Below are 24,469 nucleotides of genomic sequence, written 5' to 3'. Positions count from 1 at the left end.
TTCGACTTTTTTTTTCAAAATTGATGAACTTTTTTTGAATCCGATGAACTTTTTTTCGAATTCGATGAACCTTTTTCAAATCCGATAAACTTTTCTTCAAAATCGATGAACTTTTTTCATATTCGATGAACTTTTTTCAAATTTGATGAACTTTTTTTTGTATTCAACATTTTTTTTCTAAAATTGATGAACTTTTTTGCAAATTCGGTGAACTTTTTTTCGAATTCAATGAACTTTTTCCTAAAAACCAGAGTATGTACTGTAGAAAACCTGTTGGTTTTTTCCTAAGAGAAATCATGACATAATGTAGCAATTCTGGGGAAGAGAAAAAAAAAGCGATCGAGCGTGCTGTGTGTACCAGCGATCGAGCGATCGAGTGGGCGGCTAGCGAGCGGGAGCCAGCGCGCGTTGCTGGGCCAAGCCCATGCAAGCACGCAGCGGGCGCTGGGTTCGCTAGCGGGCGCTGAAGGCGCTGGCGAAGAGCTCTCGTACCTGAGAGGGTTCGCTTGTCTCAAAAAAAAATAAAATCTGAGAGGGTTCGCGCGGAGCATCTAGGAAAGGGAATGCCAGCGGCGAGTGACGTAACGCAGCCGACTCTTCTTATCCATACTTGTCCCCGCCCCGTGTATAAACTTCATATCCTTTCTCTTCTTCCTCCCGAAGCCGCCCCCCTCCCTCCCATGGTTTGCCCCTCCTCGTACGCAAGGTATCAGATCGCTCAACTCATTGCTTCTCCGTATCTTGTCCCTTGGCGTGCTCTGGCGATTCGCAGTCGATGTTTCCCATAAGAGTTATTGTTTTTCTTTCTCTCTTTTCCTCGAATTTCCTTCCTGGTATTTTGGTTCTGCACCAACTATTTTCGCCATTTCTGTACTAGTAGGAGCTCCATTTAGCTCGCCAGCTTATGCTTGTAATGGTAGGGCGGCCTATTGCCCTTGAGGTTGGGATTGGATTGGCTATTGGGCACCTTGGCTGTGCTGTGCTAGTCTTCGGTATTAGGGTTTGGGAACGATTTTGTCAGTGGATTTGAAGTGCATCATTATCCCTAGTGCTTGTATAAAACTAAATTTCATTGATATCCGTGGGAGAAACTGCGATGTTTTTCTTCTATATATATGCAATTCTGCTGCTGATTCAGTTTCGGCTTGCTTTAGAGTGGCTTGGGATACGTATCAGACCTTCTTGCCTTGCGGGGTGCCGTTTACTTGCTGTTATCCAATAAATAAAGTGTCTGTCTTAGCTGCACCGACGACCATCATGGCATTTTGTCTATGCTCACCATTTTCAGCAGTACATTTTCAGGTCTTGGTAGAAGGGTAGCTTCAAGTTTCCTTTAGACATACAGGCATGGAGGGGGCTCTGGTCCAGTCAGCAATTGTTCCTACTGTATATAACAGCTGCGCTCAGGTCCGTGGGCGTGCCAGGGCGACATCGTTCCGTAGTATGGAGACACAAACCATTACCCTTGGAGGTTTTCAAGGACTGAGGAGGGCAAACTTTCTTGATACGAAATCTGTGGTCAGGCATGATTTCGGCTCTATTGTGGCAAGTCAGCTTGCACGTCCAAGAGGGAAGGGGTCTAGAATGGTTGTCCGTGCCATGTTTGAGCGCTTCACAGAGAAAGCAATCAAGGTGATTATGCTTGCTCAAGAGGAAGCGAGACGTCTAGGCCACAATTTTGTTGGGACAGAGCAGATCCTGCTTGGCCTTATTGGGGAGGGTACAGGTATTGCAGCTAAGGTTCTTAAGTCAATGGGCATCAATCTTAAGGATGCTCGTGTAGAAGTTGAGAAGATCATTGGGCGAGGCAGTGGTTTTGTGGCCGTTGAGATTCCTTTCACACCCCGTGCAAAGCGTGTGTTGGAGCTGTCGCTTGAAGAAGCTCGTCAACTTGGTATTGACATTTTAAGACCCATCAACTTCAGCTCATATTATTTCTCATGCTTTATGCAGACAATTTAAGGTCATGCTGCTCCCTCTGTCCTAATTTACATGGCGCCCATGTATGTCAGTGTTAATTTTTGACCATCAGTCTGACCAATGAATGTAGATTATGTGCCACAAAAATTATACAGTTTGTACTCGAAAAAGTTGCTCATGGTATAATTTAAGGTCATGATGGAAGGGCGTACGTGTATTTAATGGGCTTTTGGGCCTACGGAAGTAATGGGCTGAATGCATATGCCCATATATTGACAATCTGTCCCTTATGTATCTGTTCTCAGTGTAGATTTGATAGTTAACCTACCCATGGTACTTCAATGGTCAGGTCATAATTACATAGGATCTGAACACTTGCTGCTGGGCTTGCTTCGTGAAGGTGAAGGTGTGGCTGCCCGAGTGCTAGAAAGTCTAGGCGCTGATCCAAACAACATCCGCACACAGGCAATCCTCTTTCTTCGCCTTTCAGTTCACATGTTTCTGTACACAGACAATATTCTTACCTTTGCCTTCCAGTTCACATTTTTCAAGTTGCACTATATAAGACATAATAAATGACTTGCTATGCAGGTCATAAGAATGGTTGGTGAAAGCACAGAAGCTGTTGGTGCTGGTGTTGGTGGTGGAAGCAGTGGTCAAAAAATGCCCACACTTGAAGAATATGGTACTAATTTGACGAAGCTAGCTGAAGAGGTAATTTCATTTCCCATTGCTGCGCTTCTTTGCTGCATTACATTGGATGTGAATCTGTTATGTTTTGCAGGGTAAACTAGATCCAGTTGTTGGCAGGCAGGACCAAATTGAGCGTGTCACCCAAATATTAGGCAGGCGAACAAAGAACAACCCTTGCCTAATTGGAGAGCCAGGTGTTGGCAAGACTGCTATTGCAGAGGGACTTGCACAGCGTATTACCAACGGGGATGTTCCAGAAACAATTGAAGGAAAAAAGGTTAGTGTAAAACTCTTAGTTGCGTATTTTTCTGATAGAGGCTAAGGTGTCCCGATGTTTTGATGAGATGGTGGCTATCGTTTTTTGTGGGAGTCGACCTTGACGATCCGACTACGAACGTGCGAGACGTCGCGTCTTAGCAATCGCTAAATCAACTTCCGAGGGTTATTGACCACGCCGGAGCACGATCAACCTGACCACGAGGGTCTGTTTCCTGCGAACAAACGAAGAACAAGCAAGAAACTGAGATTGCAACCGGGATATTGCGAATATAAGATCAAAGCTTTATTGATCAAGGTGGGGTTCTGTGACGTCTTGGTCTGGTCGTTGGACACAAACGAAGTACGCGAAGTTGCAGCTATGGCGAACTTTTAATCTAAACAAAACCCCAAAGTCTAAACGATGCCCTAAGGGCTGTATATATGGAGGAAGAGGGGGGAATTTCGTGGCCCTTGAGGGTGGGGTCCGAAACCAACCCTAACTCTTGTTTCCCCACACATACGGACTCTAAACATAGCCTATACTTAAGTATTTCGAAATTACGTGGGCCTGGCCCATTAATAAGGTGACGCAGCACCTAGAATAGCCTATGGACGAATATTATGAAGTGGCATCTTGTATATTTCGTCCAAGGCTTCATGCACTCCTTATGGCGGCTTCAAAGTCCTGAAATCATCACTTGTAACTCTGTTCTTGATCCCCTTGCGCATGCTATCAACTCCATGCGTGTTTTTGCTCCAATGTTCATCCTTCTCCAAGCTAGGCCCTTCATTTGTATGCAAAACAAATGTATCCAATTTAGGCAGCATCATAATCTCATGAACATTAGAATCATTACCAAGAAACGAAAGTACCTGGTAATTTAATTGGCGTGCGCGAGCTCTAGTAATTGGTCCAGTATATGTAACAGTAGGGGCTGTGGGTGTAACAATGGTATTGATGTCCTCATCATCCTTCCCTTCTTGAAAAATGAAGTCGTCCTCGACGGAAGCACATCTTCCTCACCCAAATAAGGCTTCAAATCTGCAATGTTAAAAATGGGACTAACCCCAAAATCTACAGGTAGCTCAAGTTTATATGCATTATCATTTATTTTCTCTAACACCTTAAAAGGACCATCAGCACATGGCATTAGCTTTGATTTGCGCAGATTAGGAAATCTATCTTTACGCAAATGTAACCAAACAAGATCTCCAGGCGCAAACACAACATGTATTTTACCCTTATCTCCAGCAAGTTTATATTTAGCATTCATACGCTCAATGTTTTCCTTAGTTAACTCATGCATTTTTAAAATCAATTCAGAACGTTCTTTAGCATCAAAATTAACCTTCTCTGAAGATGGAAGAGGCAACAAATCAATAGGTGCATAAGGTAGGAAACTATACACAATTTCAAAAGGGCGCATCTTAGTAGTAGAATGCAATGAACGATTATAAGCAAATTCAATATGAGGCAAGCATTCTTTCCACATTTTCTTGTTATTCTTCGAAACAGCCCTAAGCATAGTAGACAAAGTTCTATTGACTACTTCAGTTTGTCCATCAGTTTGGGGGTGACAAGTAGTACTAAAAAGCAGCTTAGTCCCCAACTTAGCCCATAAACATCTCCAAAAGTGGCTAAGAAATTTAGTATCACGATCTGAAACAATAGTATTTGGCACACCATGTAAGCGAATAATTTCACGAAAGAACAAATCAGCAACATTAACAGCATCATCGCTTTTATGACATGGTATAAAGTGTGCCATTTTCGAGAACCTATCTACGACAACAAATATGCTATCCCTCCCCTTTTTTGTTCGAGGTAAACCTAAAACAAAGTCCATAGATATATCCTCCCAAGGAACACTAGGTACAGGCAAAGGCATATATAAACCATGAGGATTGAGTCGTGACTTAGCTCTTTCACATGTAGTGCAGCGAGCAACAAAACGCTCAACATTCCGTCTCATCTTTGGCCAAAAGAAATGTGTAGCAAGTATATCCTCCGTCTTCTTGACGCCAAAGTGTCCCATTAACCCTCCTCCATGCGCCTCCTGCAACAACAAAAGACGAACGGAGCTAGCTGGAATGCATAGCTTGTTAGCACGGAACACAAATCCATCGTTAAGAACGAAATTGTTCCAAGTTCTCCCTTCCTTACAATTCTGCAATACATCTTTAAATTCAGCATCATGAACACATTGATCTTTGATGGTCTCCAAACCAAATATTTTAAAGTCAAGTTGTGAAAGCATAGTATAACGACGAGACAAGGCATCAGCAATAACATTTTCTTTACCCTTCTTGTGTTGAAAGTCTCAATGAATTCAACCCATTTAGCATGTCTACGGTTCAGTTTTGCTTGACTTTTAATGTGTCTCAAAGATTCATGATCAGAATGTATAACAAATTCCTTGGGCCATAAATAATGTTGCCATGTTTCAAAGGTCCGAACAAGAGCATATAATTCTTTATCATACGTAGAATAGTTCAAACTAGGCCCACTCAATTTTTCAGAAAAGTATGCAACAGGTTTGCCATCTTGTAATAACACACCTCCTAATCCAATTCCACTAGCATCACAGTCAAGCTCAAAAGTCTTATTAAAATCAGGAAGTTGGAGTGAAGGAGCATGTGTCAACTTATCTTTCAATACCGTGAAGGCTTCTTTCTGTGCGGTACCCCAAACAAAAGGCACATCCTTCTTTGTAAGCTCGTTGAGAGGTGCAGCCATGGTGCAGAAATCTCTCACAAAACGCCTATAGAATCCAGCGAGGCCAAGGAAACTCCTCACTTGTGTGACCGTTTTGGGCTGCGTCCAACTCTCAATAGCTTCAATCTTGGCTTTATCAACTTCAATTCCCCGTGGAATAACAACATAGACAAGAAAAGATACTCGGTCGGTGCAAAAGGTGCACTTTCCAAGGTTTCCAAACAAACGTGCATCACGTAGAGCAATAAAAACAGCACGTAAATGTTCCAAATGTTCCTCCAAAGATTTGCTATAAATCAATATGTCATCAAAGTAAACTACCACAAATCGTCCAATGAAAGCACGTAAAACTTCGTTCATTAACCTCATGAAAGTACTATGTGCATTAGTTAACCCAAAAGGCATGACTAACCACTCATATAATCCAAACTTAGTTTTAAATGTTATTTTCCATTCATCTCCCAATTTCATACGAATTTGATGGTATCCACTACGCAAATCAACTTTGGAGAATATTGTAGAGCCACTCAATTCATCAAGCATATCATCTAACCTAGGAATAGGATGACAATAACGAATAGTAATATTATTAATGCCTCTACAATCAACGCACATACGCGACGTACCATCCTTTTTCGGCACTAAAATGATAGGTACATCACAAGGACTAAGGGATTCGTGTATATAACCTTTGTCGAGCAGTTCTTGTACTTGACGCATAATCTCCTTCGTCTCCTCTGGATTGGTACGGTATGGTGCACGCTTGGGTAGCGAAGCACCGGGAATTAAGTCAATTTGATGCTCAATCCCTCGAATAGGTGGTAATCCCGGTGGCACGTCTTGTGGAAAGACGTCAGCGAACTCCTGCAAAATGTTAGTGACAGCAGGGGGCAAAGAGGAAGGCACGTCCTCGAATGAAAATAATGCCTCTTTGCACACAAAAGCATAACAAACAGATTTGCTAAAATCTAGCTCATCAATATCAGATTTGGTGGCAAGTAAACATGCACTTTTCAATTTAATTTCAGAAACAACAGTAGATGGTTTATTATTAGGCTTCATTTGGTGCTCAAATTCTTTTGCCACAATCTGATTTTCACTCTCCTGTTTTGCTTTATTAGCTCTATTAATATCATCTTTCAAAATGGAATCAGGAGTCATAGGAAGCAAAGTAATATTTTTATCGTTATGAACAAGAGTATACCGATTGTTTCTATCATGGTGTACAAAATTTTTATCAAATTGCCATGGTCTACAAAGTAATAAGGAACATGCTTGCATAGGTACCACATCACAATCAACATAATCAGCATATGTAGAGATACTAAAATGCACACGAACAATACGTGTTACCTTAATCTTGCTGCTGTTGTTGAACCATTGGATGTAGTAAGGATGTGGATGTGGTCTTGTGGTGAGAGATAGCTTCTCCACCATCTCCATGCTAGCCAAGTTATTGCAGCTCCCTCTATCTATGATGACGCGAACAGAACATTCCTTCACAACTCTCTTTGTATGGAACAAATTATGCCTCTGATTTTGCTCAGCTTGTGTAACCTGCACACTCAAAACACGTTGAACAACTAAACATTCATACCTGTCAGCATCTTCAGGAGCCATGTATTGCGTCTCATGATCAGAATCGTCTCCACCGTGTTCGTCACGTGTAATAAGAGCCAAAGTCTCCTCATCATAGTCACTAGCGGACTCATACCCACCATCCTCAGTAACAATCATCACACGCTTAGATGGGCATTCTCTCGCATAATGTCCTCCACCCTTGCAACGTCGACAAATAATATCATGTGTTTGCCCTGTTGATGCCATGGATGAAGAAGAGCTCTTTCCAGGCCCAGAAGGTGTGCTCTTGGCAGATAGTGGTGATTGTGCCTGCTTTATTGTATCACGGTTGGAGGTGGCAGCCGACGGAGGCGCCGGTGTAGCAGAACGTGTGGAAGTAGATAATGCACGTGGTATTCATGATGAAGGTCGACCTGCAGAAAAGTTAGTCCGCGCCAATGCCTGTCGATCCTGCACTTCACGTTCAGCTTTACAAGCAAGATGGAATAAACGAGTGATATTAGTATACTCCTTATACTCTAGAATCGTCTGAATTTCTCTATTTAATCCACCCATAAAACGTGCCAGCATAGCTTCATTCTCCTCAACAATACCACATCTAATCATGCCAGTTTGTAATTCCTGATAATATTCTTCTACAGAATTTTTTCCCTGTCTTAAGCGCTGCAATTTTTGAAGTAATTCACGTTGATAATATGGTGGAACCCAACGAGTACGCATAGCATTTTTCAAAGCAGCCCAAGTAGCCGGAATAGGATATAATCTACAATGCTTAGACCACCAAACACATGCAAAACTAGTGAAAGCACAAACAGCAGCAGGAACACGTCTCTCCTCGGGATATTGTAAATATGTAAATCGTTGTTCAGTTTCTAACTCCCAAGTAAGATATATATCAGGAACATATCTACCCTCAAATGGTGGAATATTCAATTTTAGTTTAGGGAGATGGTCATGATCTCGTACCTGAGGGTGAGCCCTACCATTGCCATTATTTGCATGTGGACGACCTGGTGGTTGCTGTGCTGGTGGTGGCACGTAGTTCTGATTTTGATCAACCTCATCCTCATAATCTCCCACATAATCATCCTCCTCCACATCAGCAGTAGGAGCCACAGAAGTATCAACAACAGCACCAGCAGTTTGGCCCGACAGAAGAGGGACACGGCTCGCTCGGCGGAGGGCTGTTTCCCGACGTGGAGGTAATCAGTGTTGTTGCTGTTGTTGCAGAGGTGCGGCAGGAGCAGCCAGTGGTGGTGGTGGAAAACGCGAAAGCAATTCAGCAAACTTGTTATCGAGCTTTGTTTCAAACGTCTTCTCCATGCCATCTATCTTCTCCAGGACCTCTTCAAATCTGTTTATCACATCTTGCACCTGTCCACTCATCATTTGCTGAAACGTATCATGAAGCTCCTTGTTCGTCAAGTTCTCCTAGTCAGTCTCGTCGGCTTGTGATCCTGGCATGGTTAGCAGCAATAGAAACACACAAGAATATGATCCTACAGACTACTAACAAGTGGTGGTGGTGGCGGGTGTCACAAATCCGTCAAGCAAATCTCAAATTCTTACCAGTTCTTACCCAGCAGCAGGCGGTGATCGGCAACCGTTGTAGTCAAAACTCTCAAAAGCTTGGATAGAGCGATTGCCAGGGAAAGTCAAACGCACGATGTAGATGTATGTGGAGCTGGGAAGGCTTATAGTATGGTAGCAAAAAGGGTCAGCAATAATCAATTCAGAGATACAAAGTTGAATAAACGCTCAACGACGGTACTGTGCTGGTCCTAGGCTAGACCGTGCTAGAGACGCGAGCCTAGAACACTAACAAAATCACGGCGCTGCACGTAAATAAGGGAAAAGCACACTCTGGAACTCTTTTTTTTTTGCTCTTTTTTTTGCGCTCCTTTTTTTTTGCGAAAAATCACTATAATGGCGAGTGTCTCAAAACTCTTCCCTCGTCAAACTGATAGGATGGGCACGAAATTTTTTTTTCGCTTTTTTTTTCGGAAATCAGGGCAGCGACGACGAAAAAGTGCGACAAAAAATCACTATGATGGCACGTGGCTCAAAAGACTCAGAAAAGCCTAAAAATAGGATAGGGAAAAAAAAATTTGCCCGTGAAAATTTTGGCCTAAAAACTGCCCGGGGGTCTCCAGACTTTTTTTTTTCGAGACCTACGCAGGCAAGGAAATACGAATTGGAATTTAGATTGATCTCAAGAACAAACCTAATATGAAAAGAACTCGGATTGGTGGTGGATATATGGTTGTGGTATATAGCAGCGGTGGTGGTATATGGTAGCGGTGGTGGTATATGGATAGAGATTGGTGGTGGTATATGGATACGGATTGGTGGTGGTATATGGATATGGATTCAGAGCGGTGGCGGATAAGCAAAAGTGGTAGATGGGCGATGATGATGGTGCGGCGGCGGCGTGACAACTTATGACCAGAACTCGAAACTCTAAAAGATTAGACTCTAAGACCAGCAACTTGACACGACGATGCAACCGTAAATTCAACAAAGCAAAAACCCTAAAAAGATTATGCAAAGGCTCAAATTGGTTCGGATATGATGAACTAACCCTAATTTTTTTGTGTGGCTTTTTCGTGGACTGTAGGTATGAAGAACAGACTCGATCTAATCTACGAAAAACTGTAAAATCTCACCGAGCAATTTGGAAATCTGATACCACTTGATAGAGGCTAAGGTGTCCCGATGTTTCGATGAGATGGTGGCTATCGTTTTCTGTGGGAGTCGACCTTGACGATCCGACTACGAACGTGCGAGACGTCGCGCCTTAGCAATCGCTAAACCAACTTCCGAGGGTTATTGACCACGCCGGAGCACGATCAACCTGACCACGAGGGTCTGTTTCCTGCGAACAAACGAAGAACAAGCAAGAAACTGAGATTGCAATCGGGATATTGCGAATATAAGATGAAAGCTTTATTGATCAAGGTGGGGTTCTGTGACGTCTTGGTCTGGTCGTTGGACACAAATGAAGTACGCGAAGTTGCAGCTATGGCGAACTTTTAATCTAAACAAAACCCAAAGTCTAAACGACGCCCTAAGGGCTGTATATATGGAGGAAGAGGGGGGGAATTTCGTGGCTCTTGAGGGTGGGGTCCGAAACCAACCCTAACTCTTGTTTCCCCACACATACGGACTCTAAAAATAGCCTATACTTAAGTATTTCGAAATTACATGGGCCTGGCCCATTAATAAGGTGACGTAGCACCTAGAATAGCCTATGGACGAATATTATGAAGTGGCATCTTGTATATTTCGTCCAAGGCTTCATGCACTCCTTATGGCGGCTTCAAAGTCCTGAAATCATCACTTGTAACTCCGTTCTTGATCCCCTTGCGCATGCCATCAACTCCATGCGTGTTCTTGCTCCAATGTTCATCCTTCTCCAAGCTAGGCCCTTCATTTGTAAGCAAAACAAATGTATCCAATTTAGGCAGCATCATAATCTCATGAACATTAGAATCATTACCAAGAAACGAAAGTACCTGGTAATTTAATTGGCGTGCGCGAGCTCTAGTAATTGGTCCAGTATATGTAACAGTAGGGGCTGTGGGTGTAACAATGGTATTGATGTCCTCATCATTTTCTTCTGCTGTCTACATAAGCTGGCCCGTTGTTGGATTTAAGTTTTCTGCCCAAAAAGCATCATGCTCCTTACCTGACAGGTATTCTCGAGGCCAACATTGCTAGTGGATGATGCATTAAAAACATATGTTTCCATATAGTATATCTTTACTGCTCTTCCAAGATATTAATTATTTTGTGTTGTTTTGACTACCTAGGTTATTACACTTGACATGGGGCTGCTTGTTGCTGGCACCAAGTATCGTGGAGAGTTTGAAGAAAGGCTGAAGAAGCTTATGGAGGAAATTAAGCAAAGTGATGATATCATTCTCTTCATTGATGAAGTGCACACTTTGATTGGAGCTGGTGCAGCTGAGGGTGCAATCGATGCAGCCAACATCTTGAAACCTGCTCTTGCAAGAGGTGAATTGCAGGTAATGACAAGAAAAAGTTGTAAGCCGTTTCTGTTTATCTTGCTCCCTTCTTTTGGTTCTGTGCATTAGATGTCGTCAAAACCCGTGTCCAGTAGGTGACTTGATATATTTATGCAACTTGTATTTAAGTTGACAGTCAACCACGATAGATATAATTGCTTCATGTTGAGTCGCGAGAAGTACCTCTCTCGTGTGTGTAACGGCGCACCAGACCAGACAGCGTCTGGCTCTTCCTTATCAGCCTCCCCCCACATGGGCTTGGGCCGTATGGACCAGAGTGGAGCTGGGCCAGGCCAAGGCTCATACTGGCTCAACGCTCCCCCTCAAGATGGGTGGTAGATATCTATCATCCCCATCTTGTCACATGCCAAGTTACGGTCCTTTGTTCCCGGTCCCTTCAAGCAATCTGCAAACTGCTGCCCAGAGCTGACATGAGTAAGGCTGATGATCCCAGCATCAAGTTTCTCCTTAATGAAGAAGTGATCAATTTTCACATGTTTTGTCCTATCATGTTGAACAGCAATGCGTATAGCTGACTGATTGTCACACCACACCCTCAATGGTCCCGTCCTCAGAAGTTTCAACTTGCCCAGTAGGTGCTTCACCCAGAGCATCTCACTCAACCCTTGAGATAAGGCTCTATACTCAGCTTCTGCTGTTGATCTAGACACAACAGTCTGTTTCCTCCCACAAACCCACAGTAGCCAGAAGTTGATCTTCTATCATCTTGACAACTAAGCCCAATCAGAGTCACTATAGCCATCCACCTCAAGATGTTCACTCTTCGCAAACCACAACCCTTTACCCGGTGTGCCCTTCAAGTATCTCAGCCCCTGGGATCTCTCCACTCCATGCGCTCAGTGACTACAAACATCGAAGTAGGCACAACCTTCACGTCTGCTTGTTCAAGAGAAAGCCGCACCTCTTCTTGAGTCATCGCTGCAATAGCCTCATCAATAGTAGGCACAGGAGAGTTTGGTATAGTAGGTATGCTTTCCTGCCAAACAACCTTTGAGGCCATCCAAAAGTTTCAGCACACGCCTGCGTGCCATCCACTTGTGCCCTGACTCGATTGTAGCCGCATCATAGAGTTCCAGAGGATCACAGTTATCCTGGTCTGCCCACAAAGCCTGCAACTCTGCCACATATGCCATCACTAACATGTCACCTTGGCGCATCCGACTAATCTTCCTCTCAGCCTGAGCAATGAGCATGACATTGCCCTTGCCAGAGTACTGGGTGGACAGAATCTTCCATATCTCAACAGATGTGGATAGTCCCTCCACATAGCGTCCAATGGAGGGCACCACTGAGTTTCAACAACCACCCAATAAGCAAGAGTTGATGGTCTTCCACTTCTTTCCTCCACATTAGTCTCGGTCTCCTGGGTTCTTCACAGTGCCCAACAAAGTATTCATCAAGGTCTTTCTGACTCCACATGCCGCATTGCCTCGCGAAGACCGAGTTGGTAGCACCCGCTAGCTTGATGTCAGTGGGCGACAGCTCGATCTTACTGAAGCCCACTTCCTGTCAAAGTAAGGATGGCCACTAGAGTTCGAGCCCGCGAGGAACCGAGAGATCTGCCTCGAGAATCTCAGTAAAGGCCTTTTGGGTTCACCCCATCGTCACTTGGGAGGATCAACAACAGCAACACTGATGTAGGGGAAGCCCTAGGTGGCCCAATCTTGCCACAATTGGAGGTGGAAGAGAAGACTTAAGGGTTCTTGCGGGAGATGGGCCTCGCGTTCGGCTGGGCGAGCTGGCTTCTCGCGGAGAAAATGGTTCGAGCGCAGTCGCGAGAGGAAAACGGTTCGAGCGTCCACGTTTGGGAGGGCAATCGAGTTGTAAATTCCTACAACCCTGCTTTCTTGTTTTTTCGAAAGCTGGGCCGGGGGCTGCCCCAAAAATTGCAACTGCCTGCTGCTCCATTCTCCAGGAGCCCAGATTCTCGGAGCGCTACGTTCGGACCTGGCTTCTCGCGGGCTTCTCGGGAGTTGGGAACCCACCAAGGCAAGATCCAAATCATACATCGACTCTCAAAGCAAACCACACAAGTTTCAAGATCCAATCCCAACAAAGGGAAGGTAACAAGGGTAGGTTCTTCTCAATCCACTAGGGAGATGGGGGCTTGAATCCAAGATGGATCTTCCCCACAAGGGCGGTGTTGATAATCCCTTGGGATTCTTCTCCAATTGGAGAGGTAGATGAGCAGGGCCATCTTTGTTTTGTCTAATATACTTTGCTAACTCTAATTCGAAATCTAGGCATGGAATATATAGTCTAGGGAGGTAGAGAGGGGTACATAGGCCGTGGCCCAACTCACTGCGCGCAGGCAGGCCAGTAGTACCGGTTTGGTGGCCGGTAGTTCTGGGGTCATGGTCGGTAGTTCTGTGTGGCCTGAAGTTTGCACGGCCGGAGTAGGGCCGGAAGTACTGGCACCTGGGCACTGGTGCCGTCCAGGCCTGTAGTTCTGGTGTCGGAGCCGGTAGTTCCGGGCTGGTGCCGGTGAAGTGCCGGCCCAAAACAGTAGCTTGGCACCGCAGGGGTCGTCGAGGCCAGTAGTAGGCCTGGAAGTACCATGGGGCCGGTAGTACCAGGGTGGTGCCCGGTAGTACTGGGTTCTTAAGGATCCTTCTCCTTCTCTTCTCGGTGCTCCTCTTCCGCAATGGCTTTGGTTGCTTCCTTGGTACCTGAGTATGCATAGGGTCTCCGCTTGAGGTAGTAGGCATGTCTCATACGAAATGAAGGGTAGTTTCAAGAGGAGTTAACCTTGTTTTCAATAGCAAGTGCGCATGCTCTAGTCATCGGTTCACTTCGCGCTTGCGGTGTTGGTGTAGAGTCCATGGGGTGCTCCGCACCAAACACTCAGTAGCAGCAGCAGAGCAGCCCAGTCGCAGCCTTCTCTGCAAACAGCAGCAGGAACAAGCAGCCTCCACGGCCTTCTTCTCCTCTGCAAACAGCCTCCAACAGCACGAAGCAGCATAGCACTCCAGCTGCACGGTCCCCTCCCCCTGGCTAGCAGCTGCACACAGCAACAACAGCAGCAGCTCCAGCAGCGCGACACCAGCCACCCCCGCATGCTCACCCATGCAGCTCAGCACGCCGCCTCCTTGCCTCCCTCGCTCGCACACAGCCGCGGGCGCACTCCAACTGCGAGAGGCGAGCCGCCGCACAGCCTTGAGAGGGAGAAAGGAGGGAATAATGGGGAGAAGGAGTCCTCGCCGAGATGAGCCCCGCCGTTGCCGCACTCCCATCGGGCCTCGCTGCCTAGGTCTGATACCATGTTGAGTCGCGAGAAGTGCCTCACTCGTGTCTGTAGCCGCGCACCATAGCAGACAGCATCTGGCTCCTCCTTATCTAGGTTAGCCTTCCCCCTACATGGCTTAGTCCTTCTGGACCAGAGTGGATTGGGCCACAAGGCCCATACCAGTTCAACACTTCACATATCTGTGTTTTCCATATGGTTGATGACTTGATATTTTCTTTCGTCAGTGTATTGGTGCCACAACGCTGGACGAGTACAGAAAGCATATTGAGAAAGATCCGGCACTGGAGAGAAGATTTCAGCCAGTCAAGGTTCCAGAACCGACTGTTGATGAAACCATACAAATTTTGAGAGGTCTTCGTGAGAGATATGAGCTTCACCATAAGCTGCAATATACAGATGATGCTCTTGTTGCTGCTGCGAAATTGTCATACCAGTATATCAGGTTTGCACTAGTATAAGATCTGGTTTGTCCTATGAGTTCTTAAAATGTTTGCAGAGTTGAAGTTTGTCCAGTCTTGCGGTAGCTTGATTTGAAGTTGCACATGTTCTGTTTAACGTCAATGGTTCCTGAACATTTAGAAAAATTTAATTCTACACCAATTTTTTGGCCAATTACAAGATGTCTTAGTAATTTTTTCAGTGTTAATTTCTACAAATTTTAAAGCCAGGCTTGTTCTGTTAGTTTATCCATAACTTAAGATGGTGAAAATTAAGAAGTTCAGAGAATGGAAGTCAGTAGAACAATGTTGTGTATCATAATTGTGGAGAAAGGTGTATTGCAGTCAGCACCTAACCAAACATCAACCAACTCATTTAATTTGTTAATTATTGTGTTATTTCTTAGTTGTTCCGATATCCATGAGCAGTTGCTAGATAGAATTGAAAATATTAATCTTAATAATAAGCGACAAACTAACTTAGGCACTGCAGATGTTCATTTATGTGTGCTGGCTTCTCCATGTCATCTAGTTAATTCCCGATGCAGAAAAGAAATAATGTTAGTGCGAGGTGGATATTGAGGCCGATATTAGGTTCAGCCTAGTGATTACGATGAGATTTGTAGTTTCGTTGTTACAAACTTAGATATATGTTGTCTTTGGGTAGAACTAGAGCTCTACACAGTAGCTACAAACATTCTAATTTTTGATAAGTGTGTAAGTTTTATTATTGTCATACAGTGATCGTTTCCTGCCTGACAAAGCTATCGACCTGATTGATGAAGCTGGATCACGCGTCAGATTGAGGCATGCTCAGGTATCAGTACACAGTTTATTGTTACCCAGTTTACATACGGTGATGCTTTTTTATCTAAGTATGAAAATGTGTCGCAGCTCCCTGATGAAGCCAAAGAATTGGACAAAGAACTCCGCCAGGTTACCAAGGATAAGAACGAGGCAGTACGTGGCCAAGATTTTGAGAAGGTACCTTTCTTGCAAATGTGCTCTGAGCTAATGTGCTGTCTTTTAAAGAATGCATGTATTAGTAGCAACTCGTGTTACTTTTTTTTAGAATTTTTTTTGAAGCTTTTATTGCCCCTGGCCACTGCATCCTTAGATGCATATAGCCAACCTTATTAGTACAATGTTTATCAGAAATAAAAAACTTGATCTCGCCAAAAGGAGGGCAAAATCAAAAACATGGAATAACTACACCTCATACGAATCAAAACTATCCTAAACATGAAGAGGCCTATCAGTGGCATGGTATCCAAACCGGGACATAAATGCCCTGGTATCTACTCAAGCTTCTTTGCACCAAGCTCCATCAGCACCTTGTGTTATGCCTTCTGTAATAACGCTGATAACCGCAGCCAACTGGTACATGAGAGTAGCACCTGCATGAAGGAATGCACTTTTTTCTTGTAGAAGACGACATCATTTCTGCATAGCCAGATGGGCCAAAACACTGCTACTGCCTCAACTAGAATAAGAGATCTTAAAGATTTATCAACCCCCAAAAATATGCGAAATACTATGGGGTGGGGTGATATTAAAGGCTAAAAAACAAAGCATGCCATGCGATACGTGCCAAACAACAATAGAAAAAGAGACGTTGAATGGTTTCTTGTTCATAACAGAAGCTACAACGAGTATCCCCTTGCCACATCTGTTTGACTATATTATCCTTAGTATAATTTCTTGGCAGAGAAACCAAAGTAATACTTTTATCTTCAACGGTAATTTAAGACGCCATAAACTTCTAGACCTAAACCTGGCCTGTATATCCATTAATGCCGAATACATCGAGTGCATGGAAAAAAGGCCAGGAGTATACCAGGAGGGCCCTTGGCACCAAAATTGCCATCCTTCCCAGCATTATCAATGTTGTGCTGATCATTGTCCTTCCTAGGATCCAAAGGTAAGCCATCAGGCTCACCATCATCTGCCTCCATTTCAACTGGACGATCCTCAATATCAAAATTTAAATAATACATGCACCCATCCGACTTAAGCTCACTATCAGGTGGGATCTTAGATGGGTTTATGCATGAAGCATGCATACATCGGAATCTTGTGCTTACGTGTGTAGATCATATCCACACACATTGTCTCACCAATTGACAACTCGAGTTACTATACCTCTATTTCAAGCAGTTGATGCTTTTAGAATGAGACCACGAGGGGGAGGAGCCCCTATGACTTCTAAGAGCATCTCTAACCACACTTTGCCTAATTTGATCCCTTATATGTTCGTGGACGCGTCTGCGGGCAGGAGCCTGTTAGATTTGTGTCGAATATTGTGTACAATGTAGGTTACAGTTGGACTCTTAAGTTGTATTGTGTTTACAGGGAATGGAGTCGTGCCCTAGTAGGACACTTGTATCCTAGGCCTCTCATATATAGTCAAGCCCCGGGGATGTAGCCATATTGGTGTCGTGCCTCGTGTGATTGCTTGGTCCTCGGATGATCGACTATGCGCCTTGGATTTATTCTAACAAGTGGTATCAGAGCAAGGTTGCGTGGAGTTTGCGGATTGTTGATCTAAGAGGAAGTATCGAGTTTGAGATGCAGTCGGCTGCGGCGTGGTTCTCGACGAGAGTGGAAGAAGCAATTGGAAGCAGGTAGAAGTTCTCGGCGGCGATGCGACGTATCGCGCAAGCAGTGGTCAGATCAGATGGATCGATCCGATCGAAACCAGGAGCGGCAACAGCGTGCGAGGCGCGAAGGCCCAACCCATGGTGTAGCGCGGGATGCAGGTCCGGTAGCGGCCGAGGCAGGAGCAGCAGCGCAGGCGGATGGCAGCCGGCCGGCCCAAGGCATGGGCTGGCGTGAGGCGTGCGGTCGCATGCAAGTGGAGCAGTTGCGTGGTCGCGAGGGCACTGGCAGTTTGTGATTTGTGGTGTGCAGGTGTGCACGTGCGTTGTGCAAGGGTGCTATGCGCCTTTGTTGGTTGTTGCGTTGTGCTATGAGTAGGGAGCAGAAGGAATCAAGACCGAGAGATTTGTTTGGACAAAAAAAATCTGCATTATATATGGTATTGACGTGGCATGGACAACAACACAATAAATAAAGAGTACTTTGGGGGGTATGGGCAAAGGCTTGGTGCACCCATGGAGGAGACTACCAGGAAAGTGAAAATTTCATTTGGAAGTGTTGCTAATTGCACACGAGGTTTTACCATGACAATGGCAGATTGGTGATGTGCGTATAAGGCTTGTGGAGTCTCGAGCATATCGTGCAGCCGGACAAGTTCAGCTAGGTCGGGCTTGATAGTCTGACGGATCATCTTGGATGTCGGTCGGAACAGAAGATGGTAGTGGGATCAGCAACGATGACATAAGAGCGTGATGCCGATGGTGACCGACTTCTGGGGTGTGGAAACACGTGGCACGGGCTTGAGGGCTTGTATTGTTTCGACAAGACTATGGTGTGAGGTTGATTCAAGACGGTGCACATGAGAGTTTGAAGTCGACGGGGGCGTGAGGGTGGAGTGATCATCTACCATGGAGTCTTGTTGAAGGTGAAGCTGAATTGAGGGGCTACGGTGTAAGGATCCAGAGAATCGAAGCCTATTTCAGCCGGGAAAAAAGCGAGAGGCACGTAGTTCGGACTGGAGCCTAGTGGTCTGTTGGAAGCGTGGAACTCGTCATCGGTTGATGATGATTGGTGGTACTCTGCAGTGGGGGTTGAGTGGTGTGGGTTCGCGACCCTTGATACTCGACCAATACAGCAGAGGCTCGACGCGGTAATAGCGGCAAGGCTTGCTGTATGCATGGGACATGGAGACGGGCCAGGGCTCTGGTGGTCATACATGTGGTGAGACAATTGCGAATTTGACTCGGGATGACTACAACCAGCGGTGAAATTCCTTCAAGTTTCAGACAAGCGGTCAAGGAAGAGCGATGATGTTGAGTTCAGGTAACTCTTATGTGTGACACCCAATATGTGAGTTGTTCACTTTCACGCAGGTCAGTGATCAGTGTGTTATGGTGTTGAACGGACACTCTGGAAGTTGGGAGCGCAAACTAGAGTAAAGTGGAACTTGATTTCGCTCGAGCGTTGACTATGGTCAAGAAAAGAAGGGACTACAAGTTGCAGGTGGAGTCATATGGGGTCTTTGGAGTAGCAGTTGTACTCACGGGATAAGCTCAAGTCCAATGTACTTGAAAGTTTGACGCATTGGCGAATTCATGGTGGTGAAGAATATTCGCCAAGGTGGAGTTTGTTAGAGTTGTGTCGAATATTGTGTACAATGTAGGTTACAGTTGGACTCTGAGCTGTATTGTGTTACAGGGTATGGAGTCATGTCCTAGTAGGACACTTGTATCCTAGGCCTCTCATATAGTGGGGGTAGACACACGATGTAACCTATGCCAACATAATAGCACAGACATGCAAGGGTAGCCAGCGGTGTGTGCCGGCGCCCGGGTGGCCAGTGTGCGGTATTGTGACGGTGTCACGGGGAGTAGCGCCCATAGTCAAGCCCCGGGGATGTAGCCATATCAGTGTCGTGTCTCATGTAATTGCTTGGTCCTCGGATGATCGACTATGCGCCTTGGATTTTTTGTAACATAGCCGATAGACCCCCATTTGTCTGCCCGGGCAACCCCACCCTCACATCCAAAACCTCAAATCCATAAGGCATGTACTTAGATCATTTGATCAATATAACATACAACCAATTCAACAATCATAGAATTTAGCAATTCAACCCAAGCCAAAATAATCCACAACAAATAAAATCCAACAATTCATAAATAGGCGACACACGAATGAATCAATCACCTTTATTGCACTCGTTGATCTCCTTCTTTTGGTTGGTGAACCACTCCTTGGCATGGTCATCCATGAGGCTACAGTCGGCTAACATGATCCTCAACTCCTCCCTGATCCTCGCGAGCCTTATCTTCTCTCTCAAGCTCAATGGTCTCATATGCCTTGGCCTTCTCAAGCTTCATTTCCTCCAATTTCTTCGTCTTCTCCATCTTCGTCCTCTGTCTCGATGATCATCCTACCCTGAACCCTCTCCTGGTCAAACACTATCCTCTCCCTTTGCACATCCAAGAACCTTGTACCTCTCTTCCTTCTCCTCCCTTTTCGGCTGATGGAGCCCGCAAAATTAGCATGAGCGTGAGGAGGCACGAGCAATGGTGCTCCTTGACAAGGTCCACACCATCCTTGATGGCGGACTCTCTAGAAGCAGGGCATTGTGGCTCAGCTTCACCAGGATTGCCGTCACTGATGGCAATAGAAGGATGGGCATAATGGGATAGAGAGTGATGGAGGTGGGGGCAAATGACCTGGATGTGGGGAGGAAGCGGCGGTGTAGCAGTGGGGTGGCGGCGGCGAAGACCAGGGGAAAGGGGCGAGAGGAGGAAGAGGAAAGGGGAGACGTGCATGCACTTTCTCTTTCTCTCAGTTGGACCGGTCGCAGGAGCAACATGCCAGGCACAAATTGCCGATGAATAGGCCCAACCATCCAGCCAACTTGAATCACCCCTGTCAAAAGGGCCCATGCAATGCCCACCACAACCTCGATTTACCAGGGAGCCCCGTTCCTAAGGAGCTTAGTATCTCTAGTGATTCAAGAAATGAAGCAAACAAGAAAAATGGGCAAACACAGCTTATATGGCCTTGGACTCCAATGCCACTTTGGTTCCTATTCACCACTTGAGCAAAGACATCGCAAAACTTGCTCACAGACTCTTGGATGGCGGTCCGTCTATGTTGGAGAGAGCTCTTATTGTGGTCGGTATGGATTGGATGCGGTTCCATGTAGTGCTTGTGTTCATGGTACCGTGCGTGATTTTTTTCCCCAATACTTCGAGCCATTTTTCTCAGTTCCACATATAGGATCCATGCTTGTGGCCAACCAAACTTTACACAACAAGATATCTTCGTGGGTTAAGTATGCATTTCCTCTTGTCTTGGTCTTTTTTTGTGTGCTCGATGATTGCCCAATATCAAAAGAAAGGCGAATTTTGATCGCCCATCTTTTGGCCGCTCTTGATCGCCCATCACAGACTCCTAAACCTGCCCCGCAAGAAACTACGATCCTAAAATTGGTCCAATAATGCAAATGTGCACAAATTACCTATGGGTTTGGTTGTGACATATCGTTGAATAGTCCATGGGCATGTGCCATGCCAACTCGTAAGTCGGGTCCTGTCGCGTGAAGTCATCCGGGATGCCCGCCCATTGCGGAGCCAGAATACCGTACGACGCGGGAGTGCCCGAGGGCATGGGCGTGGTAGACGGACGTGATGCGATGAACTCTAAGTCGAGGACATCCTCCGTTGCAGCCTGCTTCTCGGCCTTCTTGCAGGCCCACTGCCGGATAGGCTGGTCCTTGCGGGTGATGGTCTTTGCTTTATTTCCAATGGTCGGGACCTCCACAGACTCGGTCAACCCATCGTCCATGTCAGCGGGCGGACGGTGGAGCGGGCGTTGGGCGACTAGGACGGAGGAGGTCGGTGGCGCGGACGTGGAACAAGATCGGAGAGGACGACGGTGCAGATGCAGGAAAGGGAGGGCTGACGCAAGGGAGAGGGCGGTCAATTTGGGTGATTTGGGGTGGGTCCGCCCTGTCGGGTCTGACGTGGCGGACGCGTCTGGGCGGTTTGAGGTGTGCCGAACAGCCCAAACATATGGGCTGGGTATGGGGGCTCCGGCAGGGTTGCATTTTTCTATCCGGGAAGTGTTTGGGCTGTCCCCCGGGACAAATGGGGCGGAATAGGGGGTCTAGTTGGAGATGCGCTAATTAAGAGAAGGTTTGAGATACATGTTCTCATGAAATTAACCAATGTGGTTAAATCTCATCCACAGGGTTCGAAACTTGTGCCGGTGGGGAGACACCATTGTGCTGGCCAAGAGCCCATCCACGAGGCTTTTGAAAGTGTGCAGTCAAAATTTTCTCTATCAGTCTATTCTTAAACAACTAATAAAATCTATTGAGGTTGCTTAGGTGCAATTTGTATCGTTAGATTTCCTGCAAAATAGTTTCACAATATAATTTCTTAATGTTTATCGACATATTCATATACAAAAAGAGTCAAAGTTGCATGTTGGTGGTTGTGCAAAGTGAAGATCATTTATTTTGGAATGAGAGTAGTAATATTGTGCATGGAAACCCTCCCAGATTGGTCATATTTTTTTCCTCTGCTATTGCAGCACTGAAGTGTACCACTCCCTGGTATTACCTTTTGATCTTTCCCTACCAACTTATTGTTTGACAGGCTGGGGAACTAAGAGACAGAGAAATGGAACTGAAGGCACAGATTACGGCCATCATTGACAAGAGCAAGGAAATGTTTAAGGCAGAGAGCGAGTCTGGTGAAGTTGGTCCTTTGGTCACGGAGGCAGATATCCAGCATATTGTCTCCTCTTGGACTGGAATACCTGTCGAGAAGGTTTCCGCTGATGAATCTGACCGTCTCCTGAAGATGGAGGCAACACTGCATCAACGTATCATTGGCCAGGACGAGGCTGTGAAAGCTATTAGCCGTGCAATCCGTCGAGCCCGTGTTGGCCTCAAGAACCCAAACAGACCTATTGCTAGTTTTATATTCTCTGGACCAACCGGTGTTGGTAAATCAGAACTTGCTAAAGCTTTGGCATCGTACTACTTTGGCTCTGAGGAAGCCATGATCAGGCTTGATATGAGTGAGTTCATGGAGAGACATACTGTTTCGAAACTAATTGGGTCGCCACCCGGATATGTTGGCTATACTGAGGGTGGTCAATTAACTGAAGCAGTTCGTCGTCGCCCTTACACAGTAGTTCTCTTTGATGAGATCGAAAAGGCACATCCAGACGTCTTCAACATGATGCTTCAAATACTGGAAGATGGAAGATTGACTGACAGCAAGGGGCGGACTGTTGATTTCAAGAATACGCTGTTGATCATGACATCTAATGTTGGAAGCAGTGTCATTGAGAAGGGAGGCCGCAAGATCGGATTTGACCTTGACTATGATGAGAAGGACACCAGCTACAACAGGATTAAGAGCCTGGTGACTGAGGAGCTAAAGCAGTACTTCCGGCCTGAGTTCTTGAACAGATTGGATGAGATGATTGTTTTCCGCCAGCTGACAAAGCTGGAGGTGAAGGAAATTGCAGACATTATGCTGAAAGAAGTGTTTGACAGGCTGAAGGTAAAGGAAATCGACCTTCAAGTGACTGAAAGATTCAGAGATAGGGTGGTGGATGACGGCTACAACCCAAGCTACGGTGCCAGGCCACTGCGGCGCGCTATCATGAGGCTGTTGGAAGACAGCCTGGCAGAAAAGATGCTGGCTGGCGAGGTCAAAGAAGGTGATTCCGCTATCGTAGATGTTGATTCAGAAGGCAAAGTTATAGTTCTCAATGGTGGCAGCGGTGTCCTGGAGCCGCTGACACCTATTTTGAGCACCTAATCATACGGATCACATGATTACGGAATCCATTGTTTCAGCACAAGCTGTGGCGTGGAGCTAACACCAATTCTCTTTCATTAGGTGGTGTTGTCTCGTTTGATATTGCTTGCAAGCGAGGCACTAGAAGATTCCGTGTAGCTCACCGGCAGGCCTAGATTTTCTGTTTTTGCTTTTGAAAGGAATCTGGAGGCTTTATTTTTGGGATGCTGATATCTGCCACACATGTGGCACGAGGACCCCCGGACCAAACGCCCGCCCCGTTAGTATACATTATGCCATGTCACCGCATGCATGTATAAATGACGAAACTGATGGTGTCAGTGAAAATCTTTTGGAATGACAAAACTAATGATGTCAATGGGAATCTTTTGGGTTTTTATTTTTTTATCTTTTAAATGAAAAGTCCGATTGAAAAACCATTTTTAACATTAAATTCGTCGCGACGAGATCTTTGAAACTAGATTTCATATCGATATGCTTTGATGATTTTTTGGGGTTGAAAGTTGCCATGTTCATTGCACATAAATTTCATGGTGTTATGCCATCAAAGTTGTTATGATATGTTTCAATTAATTTTTTATTCTACATTTAAAATAAATTTTGACATGTTATAGAAAAGGGAATTAAGAAACTAAACTTGTGATGGTGAATTACTAAAATTTGTCATGATCCATGAAATAATTTTGACATGGTTCACAACTAAAAAGAAATCTGTTGTCAATTACTTTAAAAATGCAAGGTCGATGACTCAAATTTTCCATGTAACAGAAACTAAAATTGCTATGATGAATTACTGAAATTTACCATGATGCATGCACTACAATTTGTCGTGGTTCATACAAAAATAATTTTCATGGTCAAAATACTAGAATTGTTATGATGAAAATACTACTTGTGGTGCATTATTATGTGTTAATTATGCTTAATGCTTGTTTATTTAATTTTTCGTTTTTTGGTTGGTTGCTTCTTAATCTATTTGCTAGCCTCCACTTATACTAAGTAGAAATACTACTTGTGCATTCAAAATCTTTAAACTCAGTTTTGTCATATGAGTCCATCATACCTACCTATATGCGGTATTTTCGTGCCGTTCTAAGCTTTGTATGTGCATCTCTAATTTTTTAAATAAAACTTCCTTTTTGTGTGCTCGT

At 45.1% G+C, this 24,469-nt stretch overlaps 1 protein-coding gene across 2 annotated transcripts; it reads left to right on the top strand.

Moving 5' to 3' along the window:
• Window positions 1-543: 543 nt before the first annotated feature.
• Window positions 544-23,697, top strand: LOC123127440 (chaperone protein ClpC1, chloroplastic). 2 transcript variants are annotated; one of them, XM_044547145.1, is made up of 10 exons: window positions 544-706; window positions 1,303-1,894; window positions 2,270-2,385; window positions 2,512-2,634; window positions 2,705-2,890; window positions 10,981-11,196; window positions 14,689-14,906; window positions 15,643-15,718; window positions 15,796-15,885; window positions 22,140-23,697. In XM_044547145.1, exons 2-10 carry the CDS (start codon window positions 1,348-1,350, stop codon window positions 23,316-23,318), a joined length of 2,751 nt encoding a protein of 916 aa, XP_044403080.1. In that variant the 5' UTR covers window positions 544-706; window positions 1,303-1,347; the 3' UTR covers window positions 23,319-23,697. The 2 variants fall into 2 exon arrangements, with proteins under 2 accessions (XP_044403080.1, XP_044403081.1); XM_044547146.1 differs by having other exon boundaries at window positions 576-706; window positions 1,292-1,894.
• Window positions 23,698-24,469: the final 772 nt, after the last annotated feature.

Source organism: Triticum aestivum, chromosome 6A (assembly GCF_018294505.1).
Source record: "Triticum aestivum cultivar Chinese Spring chromosome 6A, IWGSC CS RefSeq v2.1, whole genome shotgun sequence".
Classification (NCBI taxonomy): Eukaryota; Viridiplantae; Streptophyta; class Magnoliopsida; order Poales; family Poaceae; genus Triticum; species Triticum aestivum.
This window is presented reverse-complemented; position numbering and strand designations above follow the sequence as displayed.